The sequence below is a fragment of the Mesoplodon densirostris genome, chromosome 1 (genome assembly GCF_025265405.1).
Source record: "Mesoplodon densirostris isolate mMesDen1 chromosome 1, mMesDen1 primary haplotype, whole genome shotgun sequence".
Taxonomy (NCBI): Eukaryota; Metazoa; Chordata; class Mammalia; order Artiodactyla; family Ziphiidae; genus Mesoplodon; species Mesoplodon densirostris.
The window spans coordinates 176448161-176475612 of record NC_082661.1 but is presented as its reverse complement, the minus strand read 5'-3'; the positions used below and the strand labels follow the sequence as shown (position 1 = coordinate 176475612).

At 39.2% G+C, this 27452-nt stretch overlaps 1 protein-coding gene across 3 annotated transcripts; it reads left to right on the top strand.

Annotated features, from left to right (window-relative positions):
• The first annotated feature begins 10700 nt into the window (after positions 1-10700).
• Positions 10701-27435, top strand: NUDT13 (nudix hydrolase 13). 3 transcript variants are annotated; one of them, XM_060112204.1, is made up of 9 exons: positions 10701-10791; positions 13558-13649; positions 18976-19115; positions 20362-20496; positions 21320-21426; positions 22533-22658; positions 22823-22934; positions 23660-23814; positions 24877-27435. In XM_060112204.1, the coding sequence occupies exons 2-9, from the start codon at positions 13567-13569 to the stop codon at positions 25075-25077; spliced, it is 1059 nt and encodes a 352-aa protein (XP_059968187.1). In that variant the 5' UTR covers positions 10701-10791; positions 13558-13566; the 3' UTR covers positions 25078-27435. The 3 variants fall into 3 exon arrangements, with proteins under 3 accessions (XP_059968187.1, XP_059968198.1, XP_059968207.1); XM_060112215.1 differs by lacking the exon at positions 22823-22934 and having other exon boundaries at positions 24877-24965; XM_060112224.1 differs by lacking the exons at positions 10701-10791; positions 13558-13649; positions 18976-19115; positions 20362-20496; positions 21320-21426 and having other exon boundaries at positions 22574-22658; positions 22780-22934.
• The last annotated feature ends 17 nt before the right edge of the window (positions 27436-27452 follow it).

Here is a 27452-nt window from a genome sequence, read left to right as displayed (position 1 = left end):
GAAGATTCCTTGTGGGTGGAGAAACTATAAGACAACCCTCTATTCTTGGGGGAGAGGCAGGAAACCCTCTTGGACCCTGGATCCTACACTGATAACAAGCTGAGTTCTACCACTGCCGAGGAAAAAGCAGGAAACTCTTGCCCAAGACCAACCATAGATAAAAGGCTGAGGTGGCTGCCTTTCAAGAGAGACTGAAAAAGTCCCACCTCCCAAGGCCAGACACACAGGGCCTGCCGAAGACTGAGACTAGATCAGGACAACAGAATCTCCACACACACGCAGTCTAATGCGGAGAGTGGAGAGAAAGAGGGCTATGGCATAAGAATGCAGCGACAATTGAAAGCAGGAACACAGAAAAACTCTCTGGCACATGAGCCCCACACTAAGTAAGCACAAGGGCACAGCACCTTCCTCCTAAAGGAATGTGAAGTCTGTGCTGTAATGAAAGTAACTATAGCAACAACAAAGCCTCAGCCCATCTCAACTCCTAAATTAGATTGAGCTGCCCCCCTCACCCCGCCACATTAAAAACCCGACAGAAGACGTATGTTCATTGCAACGTGTGGGCACGACTTAACCAGAAAACAGTACTGCGCTACACAAAATGTCCAGCATTCATTGGAAACCCATTAGACACAGGAAACAAAGAAACAAATTAAAAAACCCACTTTCAAGAGATAAAGCAGTCAACAGAAATGGACTCAGATATAAGCCAGATGTTGGAACTATCAGATAAGGACTTCAAACTAACTAGCAAAAAAAAAAAGTGAACAGCATGCCTGAACAAATGGGAAATTTCAGTAGAGAGATGAAAACTACAACAAATAGTCCAATGAATTGAGGCCTAACTTGAATTTTGCTCACTCATTCATTTATTTCTTCAACAACTAGTATTATTTTAATCCTCCCCAAAATTTTTAAATTAAAAAATAAAGAAAGAAATCGTCAAATGAAATGCTAGGGGAAAAAATCCCATGATATTCAGAGACAAATAATTCTTTTGATGAACTCATTGGTTACTCAACACAGCTGAGAAAAGAAGATCAAGTCATCCAAACCAACATATCAACAGAAAAAAAAAAAAAAGGGAAAAGCAGGGCTTCCCTGGTGGCGGAGTGGTTGAGAGTCCACCTGCCGATGCAGGGGACACGAGTTCGTGCCCCGGTCCGGGAAGATCCCACATGCCGCAGGGCGGCTGGGCCCGTGAGCCACTGCCGCTGAGCCTGCGCGTCCAGAGCCTGTGCTCCGCAACGGGAGAGGCCACAACAGTGAGAGGCCCATGTACCGCAAAAAAAAAAAAAAAAAAAAAAAAGTGAAAAGCAAATAGAACAGAATATCCAAAAGCTGTGGAACAATACCAAACAATCCAACGTTTATGTAGCTGGAGTCCCAGAAGAAGAAAGACAAAATGGGGCTTTAGAAATGTTTACAGAGATGATGGCAGAAAACATTCCCAAAATGATAGAATATATCAAACCGCAGATCCAAGAAACTTTCTCCAAAATCTGGGGTGGCCCCATCCTGATAAACCTGATTCACATCAGTAATATGACAATCTGTCTTGCCACAGTGACTGGTTTAGGGATGGGCACTTAACCCAAGTCCCAATCAATTCATGACATTCCTTTGACCTCAGGAATCATTTGGTTAGGGGCTCAGACAGTGGGGATTATAACCTAAACTGACCCAAATAGAGTGAAGACCAATACTTTTGCTTCAAGGTTGAGGGTGGACATACTCTCTGGATAGGAACACGAAAGGAACAAGAAAGGAACAAGAAAGTAAATAGCCCTAAGATCTGGCAGCCATTCTTCGACCATGATGGAAGCCAACTTGAGGACAAAGACAGCACATGAAGTAGGTCAGAGGTGAGAGAAGCTGAGTAAAACCTTAATCGAGTGGTATCTGAGCCCTAAACTACAGTTGGGCGCTTTAGCTATGCAAGCTAATAAGTTTCCTTAGTGTTTAAGCAAATTAAATTTGTATTTTCTCAAATCTCAGTTGCAAGTAACCAAACACATATTAACTGATGTAGTACCCTACATGAGTATGAGTCATTGTGGAGAAGGCTCCAACTCAGCTCTTAACTGTTCCCTGGTTTTGAACCAAATTATAATTCCCAAAGGAAATGTAGTTGTTTTCCAAGAGGAAAACAATGATGTCAGGAGAGTACTGCCTTCTACCAAGCAAGTATATGCTGTAACTGGAGGCCTATTTTAGTTAATCACTTATTCATTCATTCAACATTTACTGAGCACCTACAATAGGCCAGGCATTGTATCAGGTATTGGTAATATATTGGTGATTAAGGAAGAGTTATTTATTTTGTTTCTGAACAATTTACGAATAGCATGAAAGCTGTATCAGACTCCATTTGCTCCTCCGTTTCCATTTCCTGGTATCTTTCCTTAGCAATGTATAACTCATTGAATATAAATAGCTTGAGTCCTAAATATTAAATATTTTCAAATGCTATAGTTTGCAGGGGAATATCCAACAGCTATTCTGTCAAGGATAGGAAATGCATACAAATTTTAAAAATATTTTACTGAAAACAATAAGTTATATTTCAGAAGAATGTTTCTGTGTATAAACAAACAGCATCTGACTTGGCTGTCAGAAAGATTTGTAGAGCTTGGCCAGTCCATGCATTTCTTTGACCCAAAGAACTTGTCAAGAGATCAAACAAACCAGACAAGAATGCCAGAACTCTTTATTTGGTGAAGCAAGACTCAAGAGTTTAGGACTCAGAATTCATTCAGTCACAGAATTATAGTATTTGTCAGGAAGAAAAACTTTTATTTTGGAAGGAGCACTGGTAGAATCAGTGAGCCCAGGTTCTTGTGCACCATTAACAGTTCAGCAAGGTGTCCCTCAGTGAATCCCTTTAACTTTTATGCTGAAATTTCTTCATCCACCAAATGGCCATAATAACATTTGCCTTATCAACCACACAAAGACATTATGAGAATCAATTGAGATAGCTGTTTTGAAAGTTTCTTGGGTAAGTATGAAGTACTGTGTTAATATGAGTAACCATCATTGCATGCTGTATAGTATAAAATTTTGTGAGGTTTTATTTTGTTATTGTTTTTAATCATAGAACCAATTTGGTGTGTTTTATACCTGTTTCAATGACTTTGAAAAAAATTATGAAATGGAACAATTAGTCCTAATCTTAATAAGTATAAGGGGTAGACAAGGATGCTTACTTACAGCATCTATAAGCAGTCTATGGTTAATGTTAGTTCTTAAGCCAATCCTGAAGTTAAAGAACACTGCTTCCTATTCTATATACCAATTTAAGGAATGCTTTTAATAGAGCTACTGTGGCAGATTGATTGCACTAATAGTCCCGATTCTTCCCTACTTCCTATATCCCAATTCTTCCCTACTTCCCTACTTCCTATATAGTAAAAAATTTTACCTCGCCCAAAATGAGGTCTGGCTTTTGCCATTTTTCTGGGAGGAGCGTCTGATAGGAGCGTCTTCTTCCCTGAGGGCCTTAGGTCACAGGGGATAGTCTAACCGTGTGATTTAGAGTAGGGGGTGGCCACACCACAAAGACCAACAATGTGATTTAGGGTGGGGGCCTTGGGTGACGGATCCCCAGTAAAACTCTGGACACAAACACTTGGGTGAGTCTCCCTGGTTAGCAACATCCTATATGTATTGTCACATACTGTTGCTGGAAAAATAATGCATCCTGAATCTATGAGGAGAGAACAATGGAAGCTCCACATTTAGTACTTCCCCAGACTTCACCTTATACACTTCTCCCCTTGGCTGATTTTAATCTGTATTCTTATCCTGTAATAAGCCATAACCACGAGTATAATGGCTTTCAGTGAGTTTTGTGAGTCCTTCTATCAAAATTGAGAATGGTTTTGGAAACCCCTTGAACTTGCAGTTGGTATTGGAAATGAGAGTGATCTCTTGGGGACTGTTCCCTATAACTCTGTAGTTGACCTAAACCCCTAACAACACCTTTTGCCATGAAATCTTGTAATACCGTCCTATTGTAACTCTGGGCCTGACTATATAATATGCATTGACTGTCATGCAGGCAGAGATTCACATATTTCCACGTCTGCTTTTACCCTCTGCCATCATTCTCAAAAGAATATCCCCATGCTAGCTTGCTAGAAAATGAGAGACACATGGAGCACAGCCAACTCACCCCCAATGTCCCAGCCAAGAACATTCTAGATTACCCAACAGTGCACCACCCCTAGACACGTAAATGAGCCTGATCAGGATCCGCAGAAGCACCTAGCCAATCACTCCAGGCATGTGAGTAATAAACCCTTGTTTTATGCCTCTATGATTTTGTAGTTGTTTGCTATGAAGCATTATTGTGACAATAGATAACTGCTAACAACTACCTCCTAAGCTTCCATTGTGATATAGGAATACAGAACATATGGATACTGTCAGTCAGGGGAAATCTCCAAATTCTTTTCATCCAACATTGAAAACTTAATGACCATCTATTTGGATAATCCTTACATTATAAAATATTAGCGCTTTAGGGATATCTCTAACTGAGGCCTGGAAAAGTGAAATAATCACCAGATTAGGTAACAGAAAAAATTACTTTGGGAATATAACCACACACAGTGTACACTTTGTCTTATACTTAGAACCCCTCTGGATATTGGGGTAAAGATGATACTATACAAGACACTAGAGAAATGAAAGTTAGCTATAGTTATAACCCACTATTGAAAGCCTTTTGCTGAACCTTTTAACTGATAATGAAAATGACAATTTTCTATCTTTTTCTTTTTTAACTTTGCCAACTTTCTGATAGAGTTGCTAGTGACTACAATAAAATGCCCCAGAAGTAGTTGTAAAAATTTAAAAAAAAATTTTTTAAATGAAAGAATTAAAGCAAAGAGAGTAAGAGCTCAATTAACAGGAAATAGAAACACATAGTCTAGTGACTGCATTATACTAACAAAATCATGTATTCAAATTAATTTTTACCTTGGTATACCCTAATTGTCCTGTTTCATCTTGTCTTCCAGCTGAATATGGCCTTTAGTATTGGTCCTATTCCCCGCTGTGTGTTAAACATTACTCCATATTTGGGGAGGTGGAAGAGAAGGAAACCTATTGTACTTTGCTCTTGAAGAGGAAGCATAAGGACCTCCCAGTGTATATGATACCACTGGCTATGCAGACACACAGGGCTCTTTGCCAGTGGCTTATTTTATTTCAGGGGCCCTCATGAAACCATGAGGTTTCTAACAGGTTTCTAACCTGTTTGCTAAGATCTATTTCTTGTCTCATGAAATGAGACAATATCCAACTGTAAGCCTGCTTACAGAATGAACCTGCAATTTCTCTCCAAGTTTGCTCAGGTTCCCCTACATCCTAATATCCACTCCTATAACTGGTCAAACACTGAGTAAATGGGCTGTTGTCTCACATGCTTACATGCTTACACATACACACGCACAGACACTCACACATACCCCATACACACATGTACAAGCATAATTAATTTTTTCTGGCAGAGACAGCATGTTATTTACCATTGTGTCCCCAATTCTAGCATGATGCTTGCCACATGATAGGTTTTCAATAAGAATATGTTCAATGAATTAATAAATACATATCTCTAAAATACATTGTTACTACTGAGCTCATGTGCCTCAGTGAGAGAGCTTGTGTGCCGCACACTACAGAGGCCACACGCCCTCGAGCCCGTGCACCACAACTAGAGAGAGAAAACCTACATGCCACAACTAGAGAGAGAAAACCTGCATGCCACAACTAGAGAGAAGCCCACATGCCACAGCGAAGAGCCTGCATGCCACAACAAAAAATCCCACATGCCTCAAGTAAGACCTGACGCAGCCAAAAATGAAAAATGAAAGTAAATAAATAAAAGTTAAAAATAAACAGAGAATTTTCATAAAACAATAAATAAAATACATTGTTACTTTCACCACCAAAAACTAGACTGGGATTCAATGACTTGAGGCTCAATTTGTGCCCTTAAAAGAGTATATGGCGTATGCTAACACATATATACAGAATAAAAAAAAATGGTTCTGAAGAACCTAGGGGCAGGACAGGAATAAAGACACAGACATAGAGAATGGACTTGAGGACACGGGGAGGGGGAAGGGAAAGCTGGGATGAAGTGAGAGAGTAGCATGGACATATATACACTACCAAATGTAAAATAGATAGCTAGTGGGAAGCAGCCTCATAGCACAGGGAGATCAGCTCGGTACTTTGTGACCACCTAGAGGGGTGGGATAGGGAGGGTGGGAGGGAGACGCAAGAGGGAGGAGATATGGGGATATATGGGGATATATGTATACGTATAGCTGATTCACTTTGTTATACAGCAGAAAGTAACACAACATTGTAAAGCAATTATACTCCAATAAAGATGTTTGAAAAAAAAAAGAGTATATGGTGGTCCAGCGGTTAAGACTCCATGGTCCCAATGCAGGGGACCCAGGTTCCATCCCTGGTCAGGGAACTAGATCCTGCATGCTGCATCTGAGAGCCCGCATGCCGCAACTAAAGATCCCACATGCCTCAACTAAGGATCCCGCACACAGCAATGAGGACCCTGCATGCGGCAATGAAGATCCCGTGTGCCTCAACTAAGACCTGGTGCAGCCAAATAAGTAAATAAATAAATTTTTAAAGAGTATATGGTATTAAATTATTATGTGAGTAAATAAAGCCATTGCTTTGAAATTAAGCATGCCCTAGGAAAGAAAATTTTTACCTTATGACCTAAAATAACTATGAGGATTACAGCTACCTACTCCATATTTGTTGTATTTACTAAACATGTACTATAATTGTTTAACATAATTAATGATTTGTTTGAATATTTTTAACAGCTTTATTGAGCTATAATTCAAACAACATATAACTTACCATTTAAAGTGTGCAATTCAGTGATCTTTAGTGGGTTCACAGAATTGTGCAACCATCACCACAATCAAATTTACAACATTTTATCATTCTAAAACAACAATAACGACAAATCTCTGTCTCCACTAGCAGTCACTCCCCATTCTCCTCCAACATTTCCCCCATCGCCACCCCTAGGCAACCTCTAAGCTACTTTCTACCTCTATAGATTTGCCCATTCTATACATTTTATATAAATGCAGTATGTGATCTTTTGTGAATGGATGCTTTCACTTAGCATAATGTTTCGTGCTTCATCCATGTTGTAGCATGTCTCAGTACTTCATTCCTTTATATTGCCAAATAAAATACTGTTTATGGATATACTACATTTTGTTTATCCCTTCATCAGTTGATGGACATTTGGATTGTTTCTACTTTGGGGCTAATTTGAATAATACTGCTATGAGAATTCGTGTACAAGTTTTTGTGTGGACATATGTTTTCAGTTGTCTTGAATATATACCCAGGAGTGGAATTGGTGGGTCATTTGGTAACTCTATGTTTAACTGTTTGAGGAACAGCCAACCTGTTTGCCAAAGCAGCTACACCACTTACAATCCTGTAAGCAGTATATGAGGATTCCATTTTCTCCATGTGGCCACCTTAGTGGGTATGAAGTGCTATCTCATTGTAATTTTGATTTGCATTTCCCTGATGGCTAATGATGTTGAGCATATTTTCATGTATTTATTGGTAATTTTTGTATCTTCTTCGGAGAAATGTCTATTCATATCCTTTGCTCATTTTAAAATTCAGTTATTCATCTTTTTATTACTGAGTCGTAAGTATTCTTTACAAGTTCTGGTTACAAGTCCCTTATCAAATGTATGACTGGCAATACATTTTCTTCCCTATTCTGTAGGTTGTCTTTTCAAGTTCTTGGTGGTATTGTTTGCAGCACAAAAGTTTTAAAATTTTGGTGAAGTCCTATTTTCTCTTTTGTTGCTTGTGCAAACAAGCTACCTGTGATTTGACAGGGATGCATTGAATCTGTAGATCAATTAGGGGAATATTGTCATCTCAACAAAATTAAGTCTTCCAATTTATGAACATGAGATTATTTCTATCATTCCAATATTTTCCAATATTTTTATTGAGCTTCCCTGCCCCACACCCAGTCAGCTATAACCCAAGCCTATAATACATTATGGTAGTCAAAGACACAAGGACTGTCTGCAGTCAGATAGGCTTGGGTTAAAATCCAGCCCTTCTACTTACTAGCTGTGTAAATATGGACAAGTTATGTAACTTTTCTAAGCCTCTGTTTTCTCATCTGTAAAGTGCAAATAATAATATGTATCTTTTAGGATGTGAGGATTAATGATAAATATGTGAAACATTTTGCATAGTGCCTGAATACAGTAAATGCTTAATTAATCCTAGCTATTTGTTTCAGTCTGTTTGGGCTGCTATAACAGAATACCACAGACTAGGTGGATTAAAAAAAAAACAGAAACTTATTTCTCACAGTTCTGGAGCTGGAATTCCAAGATCAGGGTGCTAGCATGGTCAGGTCCTTGGAAGGCCCTCTTCCAAGTTGCAGATTACTAGCTGTGTCCTCATGTGGTGAAAGGGGCAAGGGAGCTCTCTCAGGCCTATTAAGTGAGGGCATTCATCTCATTCATAATGGCTCCATCCACATGACATATTCACCTCCCAAAGTCCTCACCGCCTAATAGTATCACACTGGGCATTAGGGTTTTGACATATGAATTTGGGGGGGAATGAAAACATTCAGACCATAGCACTATTTTTTATTCTAGCACTTAACACTTAATTGCTCAAAAATACAGTTATTTTGATTTAAAAAAATTATTAGAGCCCTAACTTTCTCTAAGCATTCTTCCCCATTTGTTTGGAATTCTCTGACTTTATATCTTATTTCCCTCAAATTATCTGTGCCTTCCTTAAGGCTAATGAATCAATCTAATAAAAACCTTGGGTTCATGTGCTAATAGTAAGATCCAAAAGAAATAACTGGTCAACTACCCAGAACTACTACTCTTCCTTCCCACGTAACCTAGGTACATATTGACAATGACTTCAGGATTTAATAACTCTTATCCCCTACAGTCTAACCACACACAGAGTGATTCTTTTAAAATGTAGGTCAAGGGGGCTTCCCTGGTGGTGCAGTGGTTGACAGTCTGCCTGCCGATGCAGGGGACACGGGTTCGTGCCCCAGTCCGGGAAGATCCCACATGCCGCGGAGCGGCTGGGCCCGTGAGCTATGGCCGCTGAGTCTGTGCGTCCGGAGCCTGTGCTCCGCAACAGGAGAGGCCACAGCAGTGAGAGGCCCACATACCACAAAGAAAATAAATAAATAAAATAAAATAAGATGTAGGTCAAGGGACTTCCCTGGTGGCGCAGTGGTTAAGAATCCACCTGCCAATGAAGGGGACATGGGTTCAATCCCTGGTCTGGAAAGATCCCACATGCCGTGGAGCAACTAAGCCTGTGTGCCACAACTACTGATCCTGTGCTCTAGAGCCTGCCAGCTACAACTACTGAGCCCACGCACTGCAACTACTGAAGCCCGCACGCCTAGAGCCCGTGTTCTGCAACAAGAGAAGCCACCGCAATGAGAAGCCTGCGCACTGCAACAAAGACCCAATTCAGCCAAAATAAATAAATTAATTAATTTAAAAAAAAACTAAAAAAAAATTAAAAAATAAAATGTAGGTCAAATCATCTCACTCTCCTGATCAAACTGTTCTGTGACATCACATCTTCTCAGAGTAAAAGCCGAAAGCATTACAATGGCTCTATAAGAATTGTAAGACTTACAAGGCCCTACGTGATCTGGTGCTTGGCTACTCTTTAACCTCATCTCTGACCACCATGCTTTGTCCTAGCCTTTCCTCAGACCTGCCAGGCACACTTCCATCCTAGGGCTTTGGCATCTGCTGATTTTTTTCTGTCTACAAATCTCTTCCCATAGATATCCACCTGGCCTCCTTCCTCACCTCCTTTAGGGTCTTTACTCAAATATCACCTTAACAATGAGGCTGACCACCCTATATAAAATAGCACTTATAACCACCTGACACATTGTATATTTACTTTTTTGTTTCTTCCTCTAGAATGTAAGTTACATGGGGACAGAAATTTTCATGTGTTTTGTTCCCTGCTGTATCCTGTGGGGATAACAGTTCCAAGCACATTTGGTACTTATTAAATATATATTGAAAGAATGGCCTTCAAAACTGTCTTCCATGTAAACAAATAACTTTAGTAGTAAGAAGAAAAAGGAACAACACCAGAGAAGTTTTGTTGAGAGACTGCTTTTAGTCAGATGGAATCTTCTTGCCCTGGTTCATCAAGGGACGCATTCTCCCAAAAGCTCAAACACATCTAGACACAGTCCTGTCCTTTCAAACTGGCAGAATTTCATGAAATTTTAGAGCTAGCTCTAAACTTAGCAGACACAGATAGAATTAGAGATCCAGAAAGGTTGAAAGGTATCTGAATTCCCATCCCAATACTCCTCTCTGCGTGACCTACCCCAAATATGCCTTCGTGTAGGAGGATGGGTTTAAAGACTATCTTTTTGTTATTGAAAAATGGATCTAATGCTAGAACTACCACAGTAGTTCTCCTGGTAATGAATTTAGATCTTAGAAGATCGTGCTTTTGACAACCACGGTTAACTTTGCAGCTGGAGGGCATAGCAGCATGCCTGGGGATTGAACTACATTTCCCAGAGTGCATCTCTAGGAGGATTCTGGGAAGTGTGGCAGAGGGAGCAATCGTCCATTGAGGAAAGAGAGTCCAACATTTGGAGTTTGCTGGTTCTGCTGATTGTTGAGGCCTAGGCAGGCATCCCCAAGAGAATTCAGGGTAAGTACAGTAGAAGAGAAACCTATTCAGGTTCTAAGTGGAAGAAGAATTTTATGGGGAGACATAATCAGAACTTGAAAAAAGTTCTCTGTCAGACTCTCTTCCTTCTTGCAGAAACCAGGCAATGACCACAGTTTTGCATCATAACTTGTGGAGCTATCAGATTAACTACAGCTAATAATTTTCTGATGCTTTTTAGGAGAGTTGTTTAAAAATGGAATTTGTTAACTTCTCTGCATTATGCCTGAATTATTTTGAATTAAAGGAGGAAAAATTATGTTTTAGAAAGCAAACCATAAAGCTGGTCAGTGAGACCTTGAAATCTGTTTCCCAGTAGCTCCTCAGTTTTGCATATTTCCCATCCCACTGAGGTCCACAATCATGAAAAATCAGACTCCCTGAAAAGAACTCTCTCAAACACTACTGAACCTGGCCTCTTCTTAGTAGAAGTAACCAGAGAGATTCGAGATGGGCTTTTTTGTCATGCTATAGTGCTTTATAAATTAATCTTTCTTCTGTTAAGATGAACAGGATGCAAAGCATATGCGAATCATTTATTACAGGAGTTCAGAGAAATTCTTCCTCTTAAGGGCTTTACCTCATCATTATTTAATAGTTTTTTGGTCAAAATAATATTATCTTTCATCTCTGTCAGTCTTGTTTGTTTTTTTTTTTGGCCACGAGGCATGTGGGATCTTAGCTCCCCGACTGGGGATTGGACCTGCACCCCCTGCCTTGGAAGGCGAAGTCTTAACCACTGGACCGCCAGGGAAGTCCCTGTCAGTCTTGTTTAAAAACTTACTTTTAAAATTACTTTTAAAAAATTGTACTTTCTAAAAACTTAAATAGTACATGAATGCTGGAAGGTGATTTCCCATGTATTTCTCATCAAAACATGAGCTTTGGAACCAGATAGCCCTGAGTTTCCATCTATTGCTCCCTAGATCGTCATCTCAGATGGTTAACCTCTCAAAGCTTTATCTTCCTCTCCTGTAAAATAGAATAAATTCATTCATTCATTCATTCATTCATTCATTCATATTATTGTGTTTTATACTGTGATAGGGACTATGCAAGATGCTGTAGATAGGAAGATGCAATCCCAACTCTTAAGGATTTTACAGTCTAACAGATCTGAGAATTAGGTATGTCAAAACCTGACATAGTTATAACACACTTTAGATCCCTTTGCTCTCCTTTCTTCCCCTGTGAGAAGTGAGACAGAAACCAAGCTCCCCAACAAGTTAGGTGACAGCCCCAGGTCACAAATTCTGTCAGTGGGAAAGCCAGGAACAAAAGTCTGAGTCTCTCCAGTGCTTACTTCCCTGTCCCTTTCTTGCTTTGGAGGAGACATGAATTTGCACTGAAAACAAAATAGAAGGCAGGCCTGAGCTTGTCATCTAAAGTAAAATAATGGTGCTAATATTTTCTTCCAAGACTAATTTTGTGAATAGTGCATTTTTATCCCCAGTGTGCCATCAGGCATAAAGTACAATAATAGTTGACAATTCAAACAGAAACAACTATCCTGTTCCTAATGGGGAATTTGAACAGGTGGATGTGAGTTTCATATGTAGCATGTTTACCAGTTGTTGATCAGCATGTTTACCAAGTCTGAGCCCTTGGGTCAATACATTTTGAATAATAACTTTAGACATTCCTTGGTGGTTTAGTGTCAAAGCTTGCTTCCCTTGGGCACAGTTAAAAGGGTAGTTGGTTATTTAACTGTACTGATTTTCTTGTTTCAGTGGAACTTCTTTGACTTTTTTATTGCTAGTGTGAACTGTACTTTTCAGGGAGAATAAAACACTTACTGTTATACAATTTAAAAGAAATCACCTTCTGCAGAATGGATTCTTAAGATATAGAATTATTTTTCCTCTCACAGTGAGATCTAAAAAGTATCTTAGATCCATGTGGGTTTGCATAGCTGCCCTTTGAAATGTTTTCCTAAATGCCTGTAATTTTATATTTTTCTTATCTACAGGATTCTTCTTACTTCATTTTCAAAAGGACTTTGCTTTTCATGTATTCTGAGAAACTTGGCTCCATTTCTCTGGAGATACTCCTAGGCTTACTTGGTCTATTAGGGTAATGCTAGCAGCTGTAAAAAAAACTTCAAAATTTCAGTGGCTTAATATGGTAGAAGCTTATTTCTCTTTCACAATTAGTCCAAGGTGGGGACTCTTTGGTTGGTGGGTGGCTTTTCTCCATGTAGTGATTCAGGGATCCAGGCTCTTCCATCTCATGTCTCTGCCATTCCAGAGTCTTCCAAGCAGACGGGGACAGAGGATGAAGAAGGCATACTACTACTTAACTGTGTCAGCCTAGAAGAGATACACATCACTTCTAGTCACATTCCATTGTTAAGACCTAGTTTTGGTCCTACCAAAGGACCAAAGGAGGAGAGAAATGTAGGCCTTGGCTTGGCAACTACCACCCAGCAAGAATTCCACAATATGGAAGGAGGAGCACATATTTTTTCATGGATAGTTAGCTGATTCTCACAACAACCTATTAGGTAGGCAGAACAGGTTTCAATTTTGTAGATTGGGAAAGGTACTGAGAAGTTGAAATCCCACAGCTAGTTAGCACTATAAATGCAATTTAGAAGCCAGATCATCTGACTCCCATTCAGTTTATCTTTCCTTAATATTAAATAGTGATCCTATTCTGGCTTAAAGTATAACCCTCTTGGTGATTCATTACTTTAAATTGCATGCTATGATCTCTCTCTTTTTTTTCTAAACTCCTTTATCCCCTAAGGACCTGACAATGTCCCTGTATTGTGGAATTACTCGCAGGAGAAAATCTTTTTGGTGCTGTAGGCTGCTGTCAACCTATGTCACTAAGACACGGTGAGTTTTGACCAAACTGAGCTCTGATTATTATATCTTTGGTCCTTTATATTATAAAATATAAATATCTCAAAATCCTATATTGGGGATTATGGATATATGATTAAGATTTACGTATAAAGTTGTTCAATGCAAATTATTTATAATTAGAGAATTTCTAAACAACTAAATTTCCAATATCTAAAATGTCTGACATACTTAAATATAAGTTCTTTTTTTAAGATAAGAACTTTGGGGACTTCCCTGGCGAGTGGTTAAGACTTCGCCTTCCAATGCAGGGGGTGTGAGTTCGATCCCTGGCTGGGGAGCTAAGATCTCACATGCCTTGGGGCCAAAAAACCAAAACATAAAAAAACCAGAAGCAATATTGTAACAAATTCAATGAAGACTTAAAAAGAAAAAAAGATAAGAACTTTGTCTTTTCCCCTATGGTACCCCTAGTGCATAAAACCCTAGTATCTGGCACATAGTAGGCACTGAAATATTTGAATGGATGAATGAACAGTAAGGGAAAAATTAATTAAATCATGATATACCCATATGATAGAATTAAAAACTATATTGAATAATATTTCATTAAGGTTCCTGAAAATAAGGTAGATAACTCCAGTCCCTGCATACCACCTGCATACCTCCCCCATCCTCCCGCAACTCCCTCCCCCAAGAACTAAACCACAGTGAAAGGCAGACTAGAAAAAAAAAAAAATCTACACCAGTACAGGAAGGTGATAAAGGACTTCTTTGTCCCCAGCCCGGGCAAATTTAAAATCTGTGAATTTGAAATCAGTAGCCTGCTCTCACTCAGTTTTGGGGTTTAAGTTTGCACCATCTATGTGGTGTGGTCTAAAACCCCTGACCTAAGAAAAGAGTTTAAGTAGTATTTGTAGACTTGCAGATGTAAAACCCCTCTGGAGGGATACACTCACAACCAGGGCTTCCCACACTGAAAGCTCTGCCATACATGAGTGCCCAGTTCAATATTTAAAGACACATAAACATACACGATCTTACATGAGCAAGAGTGAGAAGACAACAAAATTGCAATACTTGTTTTAGATATTGTTGGTCATTTGGGTTATTTACAGTTCTCAGGCTGAGACTCTAAGAACAATAACAGAATTTAAAAAATGAGTGTTAAAGTGATTAAATGTATTGAAAATGAATAAAAAATCATAAGAAAAATAAAATTCTATCAGTAAAGAATATGGTGTGAAAAATGTTAATATGCTTACAAAAAAGGCTACAAATTAGTAGATCGGTTCTAAAAGTACTTATTGTATATTTATAGATGCATAATATTAATAAATAGTTTGGAGAATTCCAAGGTATAAACAATGATCATCTCTGAGTGGTGGGATTCTTTATTTTTTTAATTTAATTAATTAATTAATTAGGCTGCGTTGGGTCTTTGTCTCTGTGCACGGGCTTCTCATTGTGGTGGCTTCTCCTGTTGTGGAGCACTGGCTCTAGGTACATGGGCTTCATAGGGAAGTCCCTTTTTTCTTATTATAAAAGTTAAAAAATAGTCATTATATAGAAATCAGAAAATACAGTTACCAATTTTTTTAAACAAGGGAAATCATCGAGAATCCCACCACTCGGGGACTTCCTTGGTGACGCAGTGGTTAACAATCCGCCTGCGAATGCAGGGAACACGGATTCGAGCACTGGTCTGGGAAGATCCCACATGCCACGGAGCAACTAAGCCCGTGAGCCACAACTACTGAAGCCTGTGCACCTAGAGCCCATGCTGCACAAAAGAAGTCACCGCAATGAGAAGCCCGCGCACCGCAACGAAGAGGAGCCCCCACTCGCTGCAACTAGAGAAAGCCCGCGCACAGCAACGAAGACCCAACGCAGCCATAAATAAATAAATAAATAAATAAATTTTTAAAAAACCTGCTCCTATGTTATGGGGGTATAAATTAATAAGAAAAAACAGTTTAAGTTTGATAATCTTAGTGTTATGGTTTCTAAACTATTATACTTAAAGGGGAAAAATGCATTTGTAAGTGATTTATTTATTTATTATTGAGGTATAGTTGATTTACAATATTATATTAGTTTCAGGTGATTAACACAATGATTCAAACTTTTTATAGATTATATTCCATTAAAAGTTATTATAAAATATTGGCTATATTCCCTGTGCTGTACAATATATCCTTCTAGCTTATTTATTTTTTATTGAAGTATAGTTGATTTACAATGTTTCAGGTATACAGCAAGAAAATGCATTTCTAAAAAAAGTGTTCCAATCAAGAAGAATGCAAGGAACTTTTTGGATCTCAGTCCCAGTTCCAGTGAGGCCCCAGGTTTAAGACCTTAACCTGGATGTTTTTGTAGATGTTTTGCTTTTTAGGATCTTTAGGGCAAAGCACAGGTTGCATCACTCCTACTGTTCTTTTACGAAGTTAGCAGTTTGTTCTATTGTTTATATTTGGTAACTTCTGAGTGGCATATAGCTCTCCTTTGGCATACATTGAGACTTTGTCCCAGGAGGTTGCAGTCACTCACAATAAGTATAAAAATATCATGAGTATTCAAATCTCAGGTTTCTTTTGTCTTCTGTTTACAAAGAGCTCACTGCAATCGCTTTTATCATACAGTCAAAAATAGGTTCCTATAGATGCCACTGGGGCATGTTTATCATTTTACTTTGTAGTTTCATGTGGAGCTAACTCTACTGGTGTTACAAAAGCTCCCAGACCCTACAGAAATTATCTGTAAACTGTGTTTCCTACTTAAGTGACAAAATATGCCATATACCTGAGAGTCTGTTGTAGGGCTTTCAGCAGTCAAAATCATTATCCCTGGGAGTTCCCTGGTTGCCTAGTGGTTAGGACCATAGGCTTTCACTGCTGGGGCTTGGGTTCAGTCCCTGGTCGGCTAACTGAGATCCTGCAGGCTGCGTGGTAGGGCCAAAAAAAAATCATTATCCCTACAGCCGCAGAAGGAGAATCCACATTCAGTCCTCCCTGAATCACGCGGTTCCTGCCCTGATTCCCAAGTCTCTTGAAAGGATAGACTTAGGCCGTCCTTAATGAAGGTACAGAACTTGCTCCATTACTTTTTTTTTTTTTTTTAGAGAAACTAATTACAGGATGTTCTCTCCTTCTACATTTTAATTTTGGCTATTGAAAATATTACACTTATTAAATAAGTGTAGGTCAAATATGGCTTCACTTTCATCAGTGGTCTCTTCAGTAGAGATAAGAAGCTAACGGCATCCACCTGGGGGAAGAGATGTTTGAAACAAGAGTGCATTGAAGATAAAAGTTGCTCTTTATCATCCCTAGATTGAATAAGGGTTTCTGAAGGTATACTGTTTGTTCCTTGTCTGCAATAATAAAGTCTGCTCCCATCTCTAGGTGCTCTGTGGTTGATGTTTTATCACTGAACTTGTTTTCCTTTCACTGCACTGCATGTAAATTCTTGCCTCACAGCATAATATTGGCAAAGTACTTTGAGGTTCAATTCAGTAAATATTTATTACCCTTGGAGTTCAATTCAATAAATACTTATTGAATTGAGCCATTCAATGTGCTAATTACCCATGATACAGAACTAAGGCAGACCCTGCCCTTAAGAAGATCATAGTCATTTTTAATAAAGGAGGCAAGAATATACAATGGAGAAAAGTCAGCCTCTTCAATAAGTGGTGCTGGGAAAACTGGACAGCTACATGTAAAAGAATGAAATTAGAATACTCCCTAACACCATACCCAAAAATAAGCTCAAAATGGATTAAAGACCTAAATGTAAGGCCAGACACTATAAAACTCTTAGAGGAAAACATAGGCAGAACACTCTATGACATTAATCACAGCAAGATCCTTTTTGACCCAACTCCTAGAGAAATGTAAATAAAACCAAAAATAAACAAATGGGACCTAATGAAACTTAAAAGCTTTTGCACAGCAAAGGAAACCATAAACAAGACGAAAAGACGACCCTCAGAATGGGAGTAAATATTTGCAAATGAAGCAACTGACAAAGGATTAATCTCCAAAATTTACAAGCAGCTCATGCAGCTCAATATCAAAAAAAACAAACAACCCAATCCAAAAATGGGCAGAAGACCTAAATAGACATTTCTCCAAAGAAGATATACAGATTGCCAACAAACACATGAAAGGATGCTCAACATCACTAATCATTAGAGAAATGCAAATCAAAGCCACAATGAGGTATCACCTCACACCAGTCAGAATGGCCATCATCAAAAAATCTACAAACAATAAATGCTGGAGAGGGTGTGGACAAAAGGGAACCCTCTTGCACTGTTGGTAGGAATGTAAATTGATACAGCCACTATGGAGAACAGTATGGAGGTTCCTTAAAAAACTAAAAAGAGTGCTACCATACGACCCAGCAATCCCACTACTGGGCATATACCCTGAGAAAACCATAATTCAAAAAGAGTCATGTACCACAATGTTTATTGCAGCTCTATTTACAATAGCCAGGAGATGGAAGCAACCTAAGTGTCCATCATCAGATGAATGAATAAAGAAGATGGTGGCATATATATACAATGGAATATTACTCAGCCATATAAAGAAATGAAATTGAGTTATTTGTAGTGAGGTGGATGGACCTAGAGTCTGTCATACAGAGTGAAGTAAGTCAGAAAGAGGAAAACAAATACCGTATGCTAACACATATATATGGAATCTAAGAAAAAAAAAAAAGGTCATGAAGAACCTAGGGGTAAGACGGGAATAAAGACACAGACCTACTAGAGCAAGGACTTGAGTATATGGGGAGGGGGAAGGGTAAGCTGTGACAAAGTGAGAGAGTGGCATGGACATATATACACTACCAAACATAAATTAGATAGCTAGGGGGAAGCAGCCGCATAGCATAGGGAGATCAGCTTGGTGCTTTGTGACCACCTAGAAGGGTGGGATAGGGAGGGTGGGAGGGAGGGAGACGCAAGAGGGAAGAGATATGGGGATATATGTATATGTATAGCTGATTCACTTTGTTATAAAGCAGAAACTAACACACAATTGTAAAGCAATTATACTCCATAAAGATGTTAAAAAAAAAAAGATCATAGTCTTTCAGGGGAGACACAGATTAACAAATAGCACCATGTAAGTGCAACCACAGAAGTATAGGCAAGGTATATAGTAGGACAAAGGAAGGAATGACCCCCTGTAGCCACCTCAAATCCTTTTTTAAAGAAATTTAGGATGTAAATAAATAAAAGGAAATAACTGTGGTAGGAGACCAGTGCAGGAACAGAATTCTCAAAGATGAACGCTGTAAAAGAAACTAAGTGTGGTTTTGTAATGTTTTGATTATTTCCAAAATACAGGTATTTATTTGAGCTGAAGGAAGATGATGATGCATGTAAAAAAGCCCAGCAGACAGGAGCATTTTACCTCTTTCATAACCTGGCTCCTTTGCTTCAGAAATCAGAACGTCAATACCTGGCCCCCCAGCATAGCCTATTAGGTAAGCCCAAAGTAGACTAGTAAAGTAGACCAGGCTGTGGCCGCTAAGCAGAACTCGGTCCATATCAAATCCCTGAGAAGAATCCTCCGAGTTTAGAGGCCAGATTTTTCAAACTTCTTCTGCCAATTAATTATTTAATGTATAAACCTGAATTGCCCAATTGAATATTTTTTGGTGATGGTATGAACCACTATAGCCTTAAACCAAGGGTCAGGAAAACTTTTGTCCAAATTGGAACCCATGTCTGTTTTGTAAATACATTTTTATTGGAACACAGCCTCACTCATTCATTTACATATTGTTTATGATTGCTTTTGCACTACAATGGTAAAACAGAGTATTGTGACAGAGACTGTATGGCTCACAGAACTTGAAATATTTTGCCAACCCCTGCCTTGGACCAGCAATTTCCAGCCTCCAAGGAGCTGTTCACTGTTACACTGTTTAAGATTTGCATCATGACTTAATTTCTCCTTAGAAGGGTCAAAACTAAACGTGAACTAAAATTGTTTTGAGAACTCTTTTAAGGTATATAACTAGAGATATCTAAGCCATTGGGATTTGGCATTCAAGATGCTACCTTGAGTTTTATATGATGTCACTATGCACAAACTTCTAAATACATTGCCAGGGTCAGATGTTGGAATACTTAGGTAGTTTCTAGCAGTGCATAAGTATATGAGGATGTTTATCAGAAGGCACTAAACATTATTTATAGACTAGCAATGTAATCTTGTATTATGAACAAATAAATATGAGCCCTTCATGCACAGGAGAATAGATTTCCTCCCTATACAGCACTTGTCTTTACAGACCAGGGTCTCAGATGCGTAGTCTACCCTGGCCCACAAAAGCAGCATGATCTGAAGAGTAAATTACAGAAATGCTTTGGTCTCTCTATCATTTTAAGTTTGACACTTATTTTTTTTTTAGTGCTTTAATAAGTCAACTATCATGTATCTTTAAAACTAGGGGATATGCTCCTTTCATGATACAATCATAGAGTAATACAGTGTTACACAGAAAGAATTCCTTTAAACTCTTCAGGTTGCTGATGAGGAAATGGAGGCCTTGAGAGGTTAAGTGATTAGGCCAAGATTACATAGCTAATTAGCTGCAGGGCAGTGACTAGAAGCCAGCTGTACCTACTTCAAGTTGAAGTAGATGATTTCCCATAAGTCTAGTATAGCTCTGATGGTTTCATTAAAACCCTTGTTTTCTTCCCTTCTCCTTCTGTGTTTCTTAGAGTTGGAAAGGCTCCTGGGTAAGTTCGGGCAGGACATGCAAACAATAGAAGATTCCGTGCTAATTGGATGCTCCGAACAGCAAGAAGCATGGTTTGCTCTGGATCTAGGTCTAAATAGCTCCTCTTCCATAAATGGTACATAACATTATTCCTGATGGGGACTTCCCAGTGATTCTTAGACTTTGGGATTCCACATAATAGTAAAATTTCAAAGAGCATTTTAAGAATACAAAACAATTTCAATTTCTCTTAAGTTAGGACCTTAAAAGATAGTACCATCTACCATCATCATCACTTAAAGGACATTTTAATGCTTTCTTTCTCAGCTAGGTGGTGGTACAAAGATGTTTACTGTATTAGTCTCTGTACCTTTATACATTTTATATGTCTTAAATATTTCATAAGAAATGTTTTAAAATTCATGACATTATTCTTATTTCTCTCATCAATGCAGGTGAATAAACATGTTACCTTGGAGTAGCTCTGGGTCTTCAGACCTGCATTTGGGAACTGGTTTGCTAGAGGCTCATGGCTCCTGTCAGGCTTTCCTTCTCTCTTTCACGGTGTAGCTGTAAATGTAATGATGCTGGAATGAAGTTCAGATAGGAGCTTAGAGGTTCCCTTTCATCTTTTTTTCCGGGGATAGTGTGTGGCTAGTGCAAATGTTCTTATTGCCCTGAAGAGGATCTTGGGAAACACTATGCTCTAATGTTCCCAAATTTGCCTGAATATAAGAATCTCCTGGTGCTTGTTAAAAAATAAAGATTTCTGGGCCTCACTCACTTGCTATTCAGAATCTCCAGGCAGAGGTTTGAGAACCTGTATATTTCTTTATTCTCCCTAGTTGAGTCATATTAGGTGAGTTTGGGAAACACTGTTCTAACAGAATATACTTGAGAGGGCCCCTGAGGTAAAGTTTGACATTCATTTCATTTTGTTCTCTTTTCTAATTTTTTAGCTTCCTTACAGAAACCTGAAATGGAGACAGAGCTCAAGGGGTCTTTCATTGGGCTGAGGAAGGCTCTCTTTCAGCTGAATGTGAAGGATGCCTCCTTGCTATCCACGGTAGATTAATTTCTTGGTTCTGTAGCAAATTAAGTAAAGTAGTGTATATGGGAAACATTTGATTTTTTTTTTTCAGATCATAGTCCTTCCTACAAACCTTGGCAGAAGGACAATGTGCTGTAGGGAGATTGCTTATTCTTCTTTCTTTTACCCTGTTTTTGGCAGGACCGTTGTTAGTACCATTGTCTCCTGAGGGTGTGCAGATATATGGCAATATGATCTATCAACCTTATAAACATTTTTAATGACCCACAGCATGACATATACATCATGAGAAGTTATTTTATATTGCTTTAACGACTTGTCCTCCAGCTTTAGATTTTACTTGCTAAAGTGCTTTTGATTGTCCATTTAAAGAGGTATCTCTAAACGTCTTTTAAATTAATTGATTATTTATTTATTTTTGGCTGCGCCAGGTCTTAGTTGCAGCACACAGGATCTTCGTTGTGGCATGCAGACTTCTTCAGTTGTGAAATGCAGATTCTTAGTTGTAGTATCTAGTTCCAGGACCAGGGATGGAACCCAGGCCCCCTGCATTAGGAGCGTGGAGTCTTACCCACTGGGCCACAAGGGAAGTCCCTAAACATTTTTTATTTGCAAAAAATTCCAACTTTATTGGAGGGGAGTACACGTTGGGGTGTTTAATTATACTGAAAATGTTTTCTTTTTAAACTGGCTCATAAGTTCACAGGTGTTCATTATGATATTTTATATATCATATTTTAAAAATAATTCATAATACATTTAAAATATGCTTTTAAAAAATTCATACTTCAGAGAATTCCCTGGCGGTCCAGTGGTTAGGAGTTGGGCTTCCACTGTTGTGGGCCTGGTCAATCCCTGTTCAGGGAACTAAGATCCCGCAAGCCACACGGCACAGCCCCCCAAAATAAAATAAAATAAAATTCATACTTCAGATGCTAGAGGACTATGTTCAAATAGTTTCCTTATTTTAAAGTTTAAATAGTTAATAAGCATTTAAAGTAGGTGAGCTGAAAAGGGATTGGTGCGTCCCTTTGAGTTGCTCTAAATAGTAGCCCCAGCACCATTATAGATGAGCCCCACATTCTCTCCAAATGAAACCAAGCCCATCTTTGTATTCCTAGGCTCAGGCTCTTCTCCGTTGGCATGATGCTCATCAGTTTTGCAGCAGAAGTGGACAGCCCACCAAGAAGAATGTGGCTGGTAGCAAGCGTGTGTGCCCTTCCAATAAGATCATCTACTATCCACAGGTAAGCATTGCTTTAAAAGTTCAGTAATCCAAGAAGGCTGTGCACTACTTTGTCTTGTGGATGGAAGCCTGTACAACTAAAAGGCTTTCCTTAGTTACCCATTACTTTGTTTCATTAACAGGCCCCAAAGCCCTAGTGCCCAAGTTTCCATCCCCTTTTCCTAGATGACTCCTGTGGTGATCACTCTGGTGTCAGATGGGACTCAATGCCTGCTTGCCCGCCAGAGTTCCTTTCCCAAGGGAATGTATTCTGCCTTGGCAGGTTTTTGTGATATAGGTAAGGAATTTCGGGCATATACAGATAACACTGAAAGACATGAACTCTTATAGTATGAAATAGTATGTATTTCTTATTCTTGTTGCCATAGTGCTTGGTGTCTCAAGCACATTCTTCCTTATTATATTAAGAAAACTACTTTGTGGCATCAGTTTTCCAATGTTTTATAGGCAAATTTTCAAACATAAGCATAGCTGGAAGATTATACAGTAAACACCCATATACTCACCACCTAAATTCCATAATTACTATGTTTACTTTATCACATATCTGTCTATCCATTCCTCTATCCACCCATTAATCCATCTTATTTTTTGATGCATAGATTGCAGACATTAGTACACTTTCTCCTAAATATTTCAACATGCATATTAATATAATATTAACTAGAATTTAATGTTTATTTACAGGTTGGTTTTTTTTTTGTCAGTCTATTGGGGTAAAATTTGCAAATGGTGAAATGTGGCATTTGAATTTTATTAAAAACCTGAGGGCAGCAGTAGCCTCTCCAGCTCTTATTTTGTGTAACTAACCTAGTAGGTTCAAGTATTGTGGTTCAATACCCAACTTCAGACTTGATTCCTAGTGTAGAGACTCAGAGATTTAGGGCTCTTCCAAGAGTATTTCATTGACTTGGGAGCCAGTTTTGCGCTCCTTTCGCCAACGGGCTTCTGTATCACCCTTCCTGCTGCAGGGCTGTCCTGAATTAATCTGTGTGCTTATAGGTGAAAGTCTGGAAGAGGCTGTCCGGCGGGAAGTTGCAGAAGAGGTGGGATTGGAGGTGGAAAGACTGCAATACTCTGCATCTCAGCACTGGCCCTTTCCTAATGGCGCACTCATGATTGCTTGTCATGCAACTGTGAGACCAGGGCAGACAGAAGTGAGTTCTGATGCTTCCCTTATGATATATCCTTTGCCTCATCCAAGCTGGTCCGTAGGTACTTACTAAGCACCTGTCTAGTCCAGCATTGTTTAGATTATACAAAGACATGTAATATATGATTTATACCTTTAAGGAATTTGCAATCTTATAAACAACTAATTACCATAAAAATTGGGAGTGCCAACACAATCACCATTCTTCCTTGTATATATCTCAATCATGAAACAATTTATCTTTCATCATCAGGAAATTAACAGTCTTGCATAGAATAGGCACACAATAAATATATAAAATTTAATGATTGATTTCAGAATTGGTATTATTGCTCCAGTCAGGATGTTGGGGACTAATAATATAAAATCATAGGAACTTCTGATTGAAAGGGACTTAGATGTTGTCTTATCCCACCTCATCTTGCTCTAACATCCCTGACAGATGGTGTTGTGGTCCCTATGTGCCAAAGTCTGTCTATTTTGTGCTTTGGTTTCTATACAATGAATAATATCTAATCTGTCTCAGCTCCCTGTGGATGCAGTTTGCATTTTTGCTTCTTGCAAGGCAGATACTATGCTTTTGACTATCATTAATTAACACATCCTTTAAAGAAGAGTAACACTTATATGTTCGTTTTTTAGTTATATAATTTTACCTCTCAATGTTAACCACTCTTTTTTTTTTTTTTTTTTGGCCACGCTGCATGGCTTGCAGGATCTTAGTTCCCCAACCAGGGATTGAACCTGGACCACAGCAGTGAAAGTGCCTAGTCCTAACCACTGGACTGCCTGGGAATTCCCAAACCACTCAATATTTTACTATTTGAGCTTCCAGGATTTTTAAAATATTTTTTAAATATTTAAAATATATACTTAACTCTCATCTCTTAATTATGGTACTTTTGCCTCTGGACCCTATCTAGAGCTGATTATCTCCCAGACTATAGATCCCAGATATTACCTTCTAAGACTGCTCAGTTCTGGAACCATTTTCTCATCTTTGGCCGTCGTATTCTAAGTTTTGTATCTCCTAACCTTATATCCTGTTTTTCCTTATGTCTTTCAGATCCAGGTGAACTTGAGAGAACTAGAAGCAGCTGCCTGGTTCAGTCGTGATGAGGTGGCCACAGCCCTGAGGAAAGACAACCCATATTATCAGCAACAGAATGGGGCTTTCCCATTCTGGTTGCCCCCCAAGTCAGCCATTGCCCACCAACTGATAAAGGAGTGGGTGGAAAAACCGACCTGTTCTATCCTGCCTGCTTAGCTCAGATCAGGCCACCTAATCAGATAAATCCCTCCTATCTCAGAGGGGCACATCAGAGATCAACTGATGAAGAGGTGGTGACAAAAGGTCATCTCCAGGCCAACATCATAAGAAGGCAGAGCAGATGGTGAGCCTCCAGCAAGGCACATCTGCCAGCAGTGTTAATAAAAGAAGTTCCTAATCATAGGCAATCAAAAATGCCAAAACTGATATGACAATTGTCAAAATCAGAGGGAAAGTTGAAGCATTAGTTTGGATATGGGCCCTTGCTCATTCATTTTCTCCTGTGCTTTGGAAGCAAACATCTTTTGGCATGCGGCTTTGTCAATGCTGGGTTTATACTAACTGCCAAAATGTGCCTGGTATAATTTTGGTTACAACTTCTATCTTAATATTGAAAATATATAGCAGATCTCAACCCTCTACTGGGTTCCTTTTTATCCTCGTACAATTTTAAAAAATAGCAATTTTTAAAAACAAATTTATTTACTTATTTATTTGTGGCTGTGTTGGGTCTTCGTTGCTGTGCGTGGGCTTTCTCTAGTTGCAGCGAGTGGGGGCTACTCTTTGTTGTGGTCCGCGGGCTTCTCATTGCGGTGGCTTCTCTTGTTGTGGAGCACGGGCTCTAGGCGTGCGGGCTCGGTAGTTGTGGCTCGGGTTCTAGAGCACAGTCTCAGTAGTTGTGGTGCACGGGCTTAATTGCTCTGCAGCATCTGGGATCTTCCCGGACCAGGGCTCGAACCCGTGTCCCCTGCACTGGCAGGCGGATTCTTAACCACTGTGCCACCAGGGAAGCCCAGCACAACATTTTTGAATTCGTGTAGAGGTAATTATTTTGTACATGGTAGTTAAATAAAAGTCATATTCCTTTAAGTCTTTCATCCCAGGAAAGTGGGAGTTAAGGTCTTCCTCAAGGTACTCTCTAGTAAATCAGAGGCAGTGACGTTCTGTTGAGGTAACTGCATGCCAGTGGGGCTCAAGAGCGTGTCTTTTTTGCTGTTATTTGCTCAGTTTGTGACCCAGGGAAAAGATTATCACTTGCCATGCCTGTTTTCCTCAACGTAAAATGGTTGCTGCCTTTTGCACACCCAGTTAGTGTTGTAACTTCAACGAAGCGATCAATGAAGATGAACCATTTCTTGAGTTTTATGGGATAAACTAAATTTAGGATTTCTCATCATTCATATATGCCATTCTAAACCTTGTCATAGGGAAGAAGCACTTATCTGGAGGAAATGAAATAAATTTCTGTACCTTTGTTCAGATGTATATTTCTGTCTTATGAAGTGAGAAAATTGTAGAAAGTGAGAATTGGGGGTGGGAGGGAGTAATCTCTTTATTAGTGTGACAAACATTTAAGTCCAGATTCCAAGTCTGTGGTATGACTAAAGCAATATTCAGAAGAAATCCTGTTAGAGGTCCGTTTGAAAAGAGGAATGGCTGGGGAAAGTCTTATCTTCAGGTACTTTTAGGCAACTAACTAGTGATTAAAGACACAAGTGCCAGAGACCCTAAGATTATTCACACATCCAAGTCCCACAGGACTGAGTAAAAGAGATTCTAGAACTAGAAAGATTGAAGCGACTGAATTTCCTTTTGATCCCAAAAGGTTGTTACTCTCACCATTGCCAGCAAAACATCATTTGCTTTGGGGAAATCAAACTGCCTTCATCAGGAAATGCTGAGGGATAATACGTGATGGGACTTGATTGTCCTGTTAGATTGGCAGCTTGCCCTGACCTGGGCTGAACCTAGCATGTAGAAGGGAAAAGCACTCTCGAAAGAGACACCCTGAGATTTCTTCATATCTTGCAGTTAGAAGAAAACAGTTCAGGGTCCATGTGTATTACCATCTCCCAATGTTTTCTATCTCTTTGTGGGTGTGTTTGTGAGCACATGTGTACACAGTATTTTCAGACTGGGGAATCTGAAAATACTGATAGAAAGGGGAGTGTGCAGGATTCCTGGTTGTGAGTTTCTCAAACTTACCATGGAGTGTTTACTTTTGGATTAATGTGTTTTGCTGGAAAAGAAGAATGAGAATGCCTAATAGGAGGAGCTGCAACATTGAACTTTGTTTCCCAGCAGTGAGTGGGAAGAGGGCTGTGCTTCTTAGAACTCCAAGGATAACTGAAAGCAGAGGCAAAAGAGGGCAGGGTTGGGGTACTGAAAAATGGCAGACAAATAAAAGAAACTTTGGTGCAGGGCTCACCTGGCTGGAGAATATTTATGTGGCAATGAATCATGAAGGTGCTAAGGATAAAAAGAACCCAATGGGTCCATGAAGAAGAATAGCAAAAACAGGTAAAACGCTAAAATTATTGGGCACCAGAGGGAGACTGACTCAAGGTCATTGGTAACTGGAATAAAAAAGC

Bases quoted from the DNA above. Each gene is read 5' to 3' on its own strand.
- NUDT13 (XM_060112204.1), top strand. From the start codon at position 13,567: ATGTCCCTGTATTGTGGAATTACTCGCAGGAGAAAATCTTTTTGGTGC. The intron at 21,427-22,532 runs GTAGATTAATTT...TTGTATTCCTAG, and splicing joins ATGCCTCCTTGCTATCCACG to GCTCAGGCTCTTCTCCGTTG. The intron at 22,935-23,659 runs GTAAGGAATTTC...GTGTGCTTATAG, and splicing joins GGCAGGTTTTTGTGATATAG to GTGAAAGTCTGGAAGAGGCT.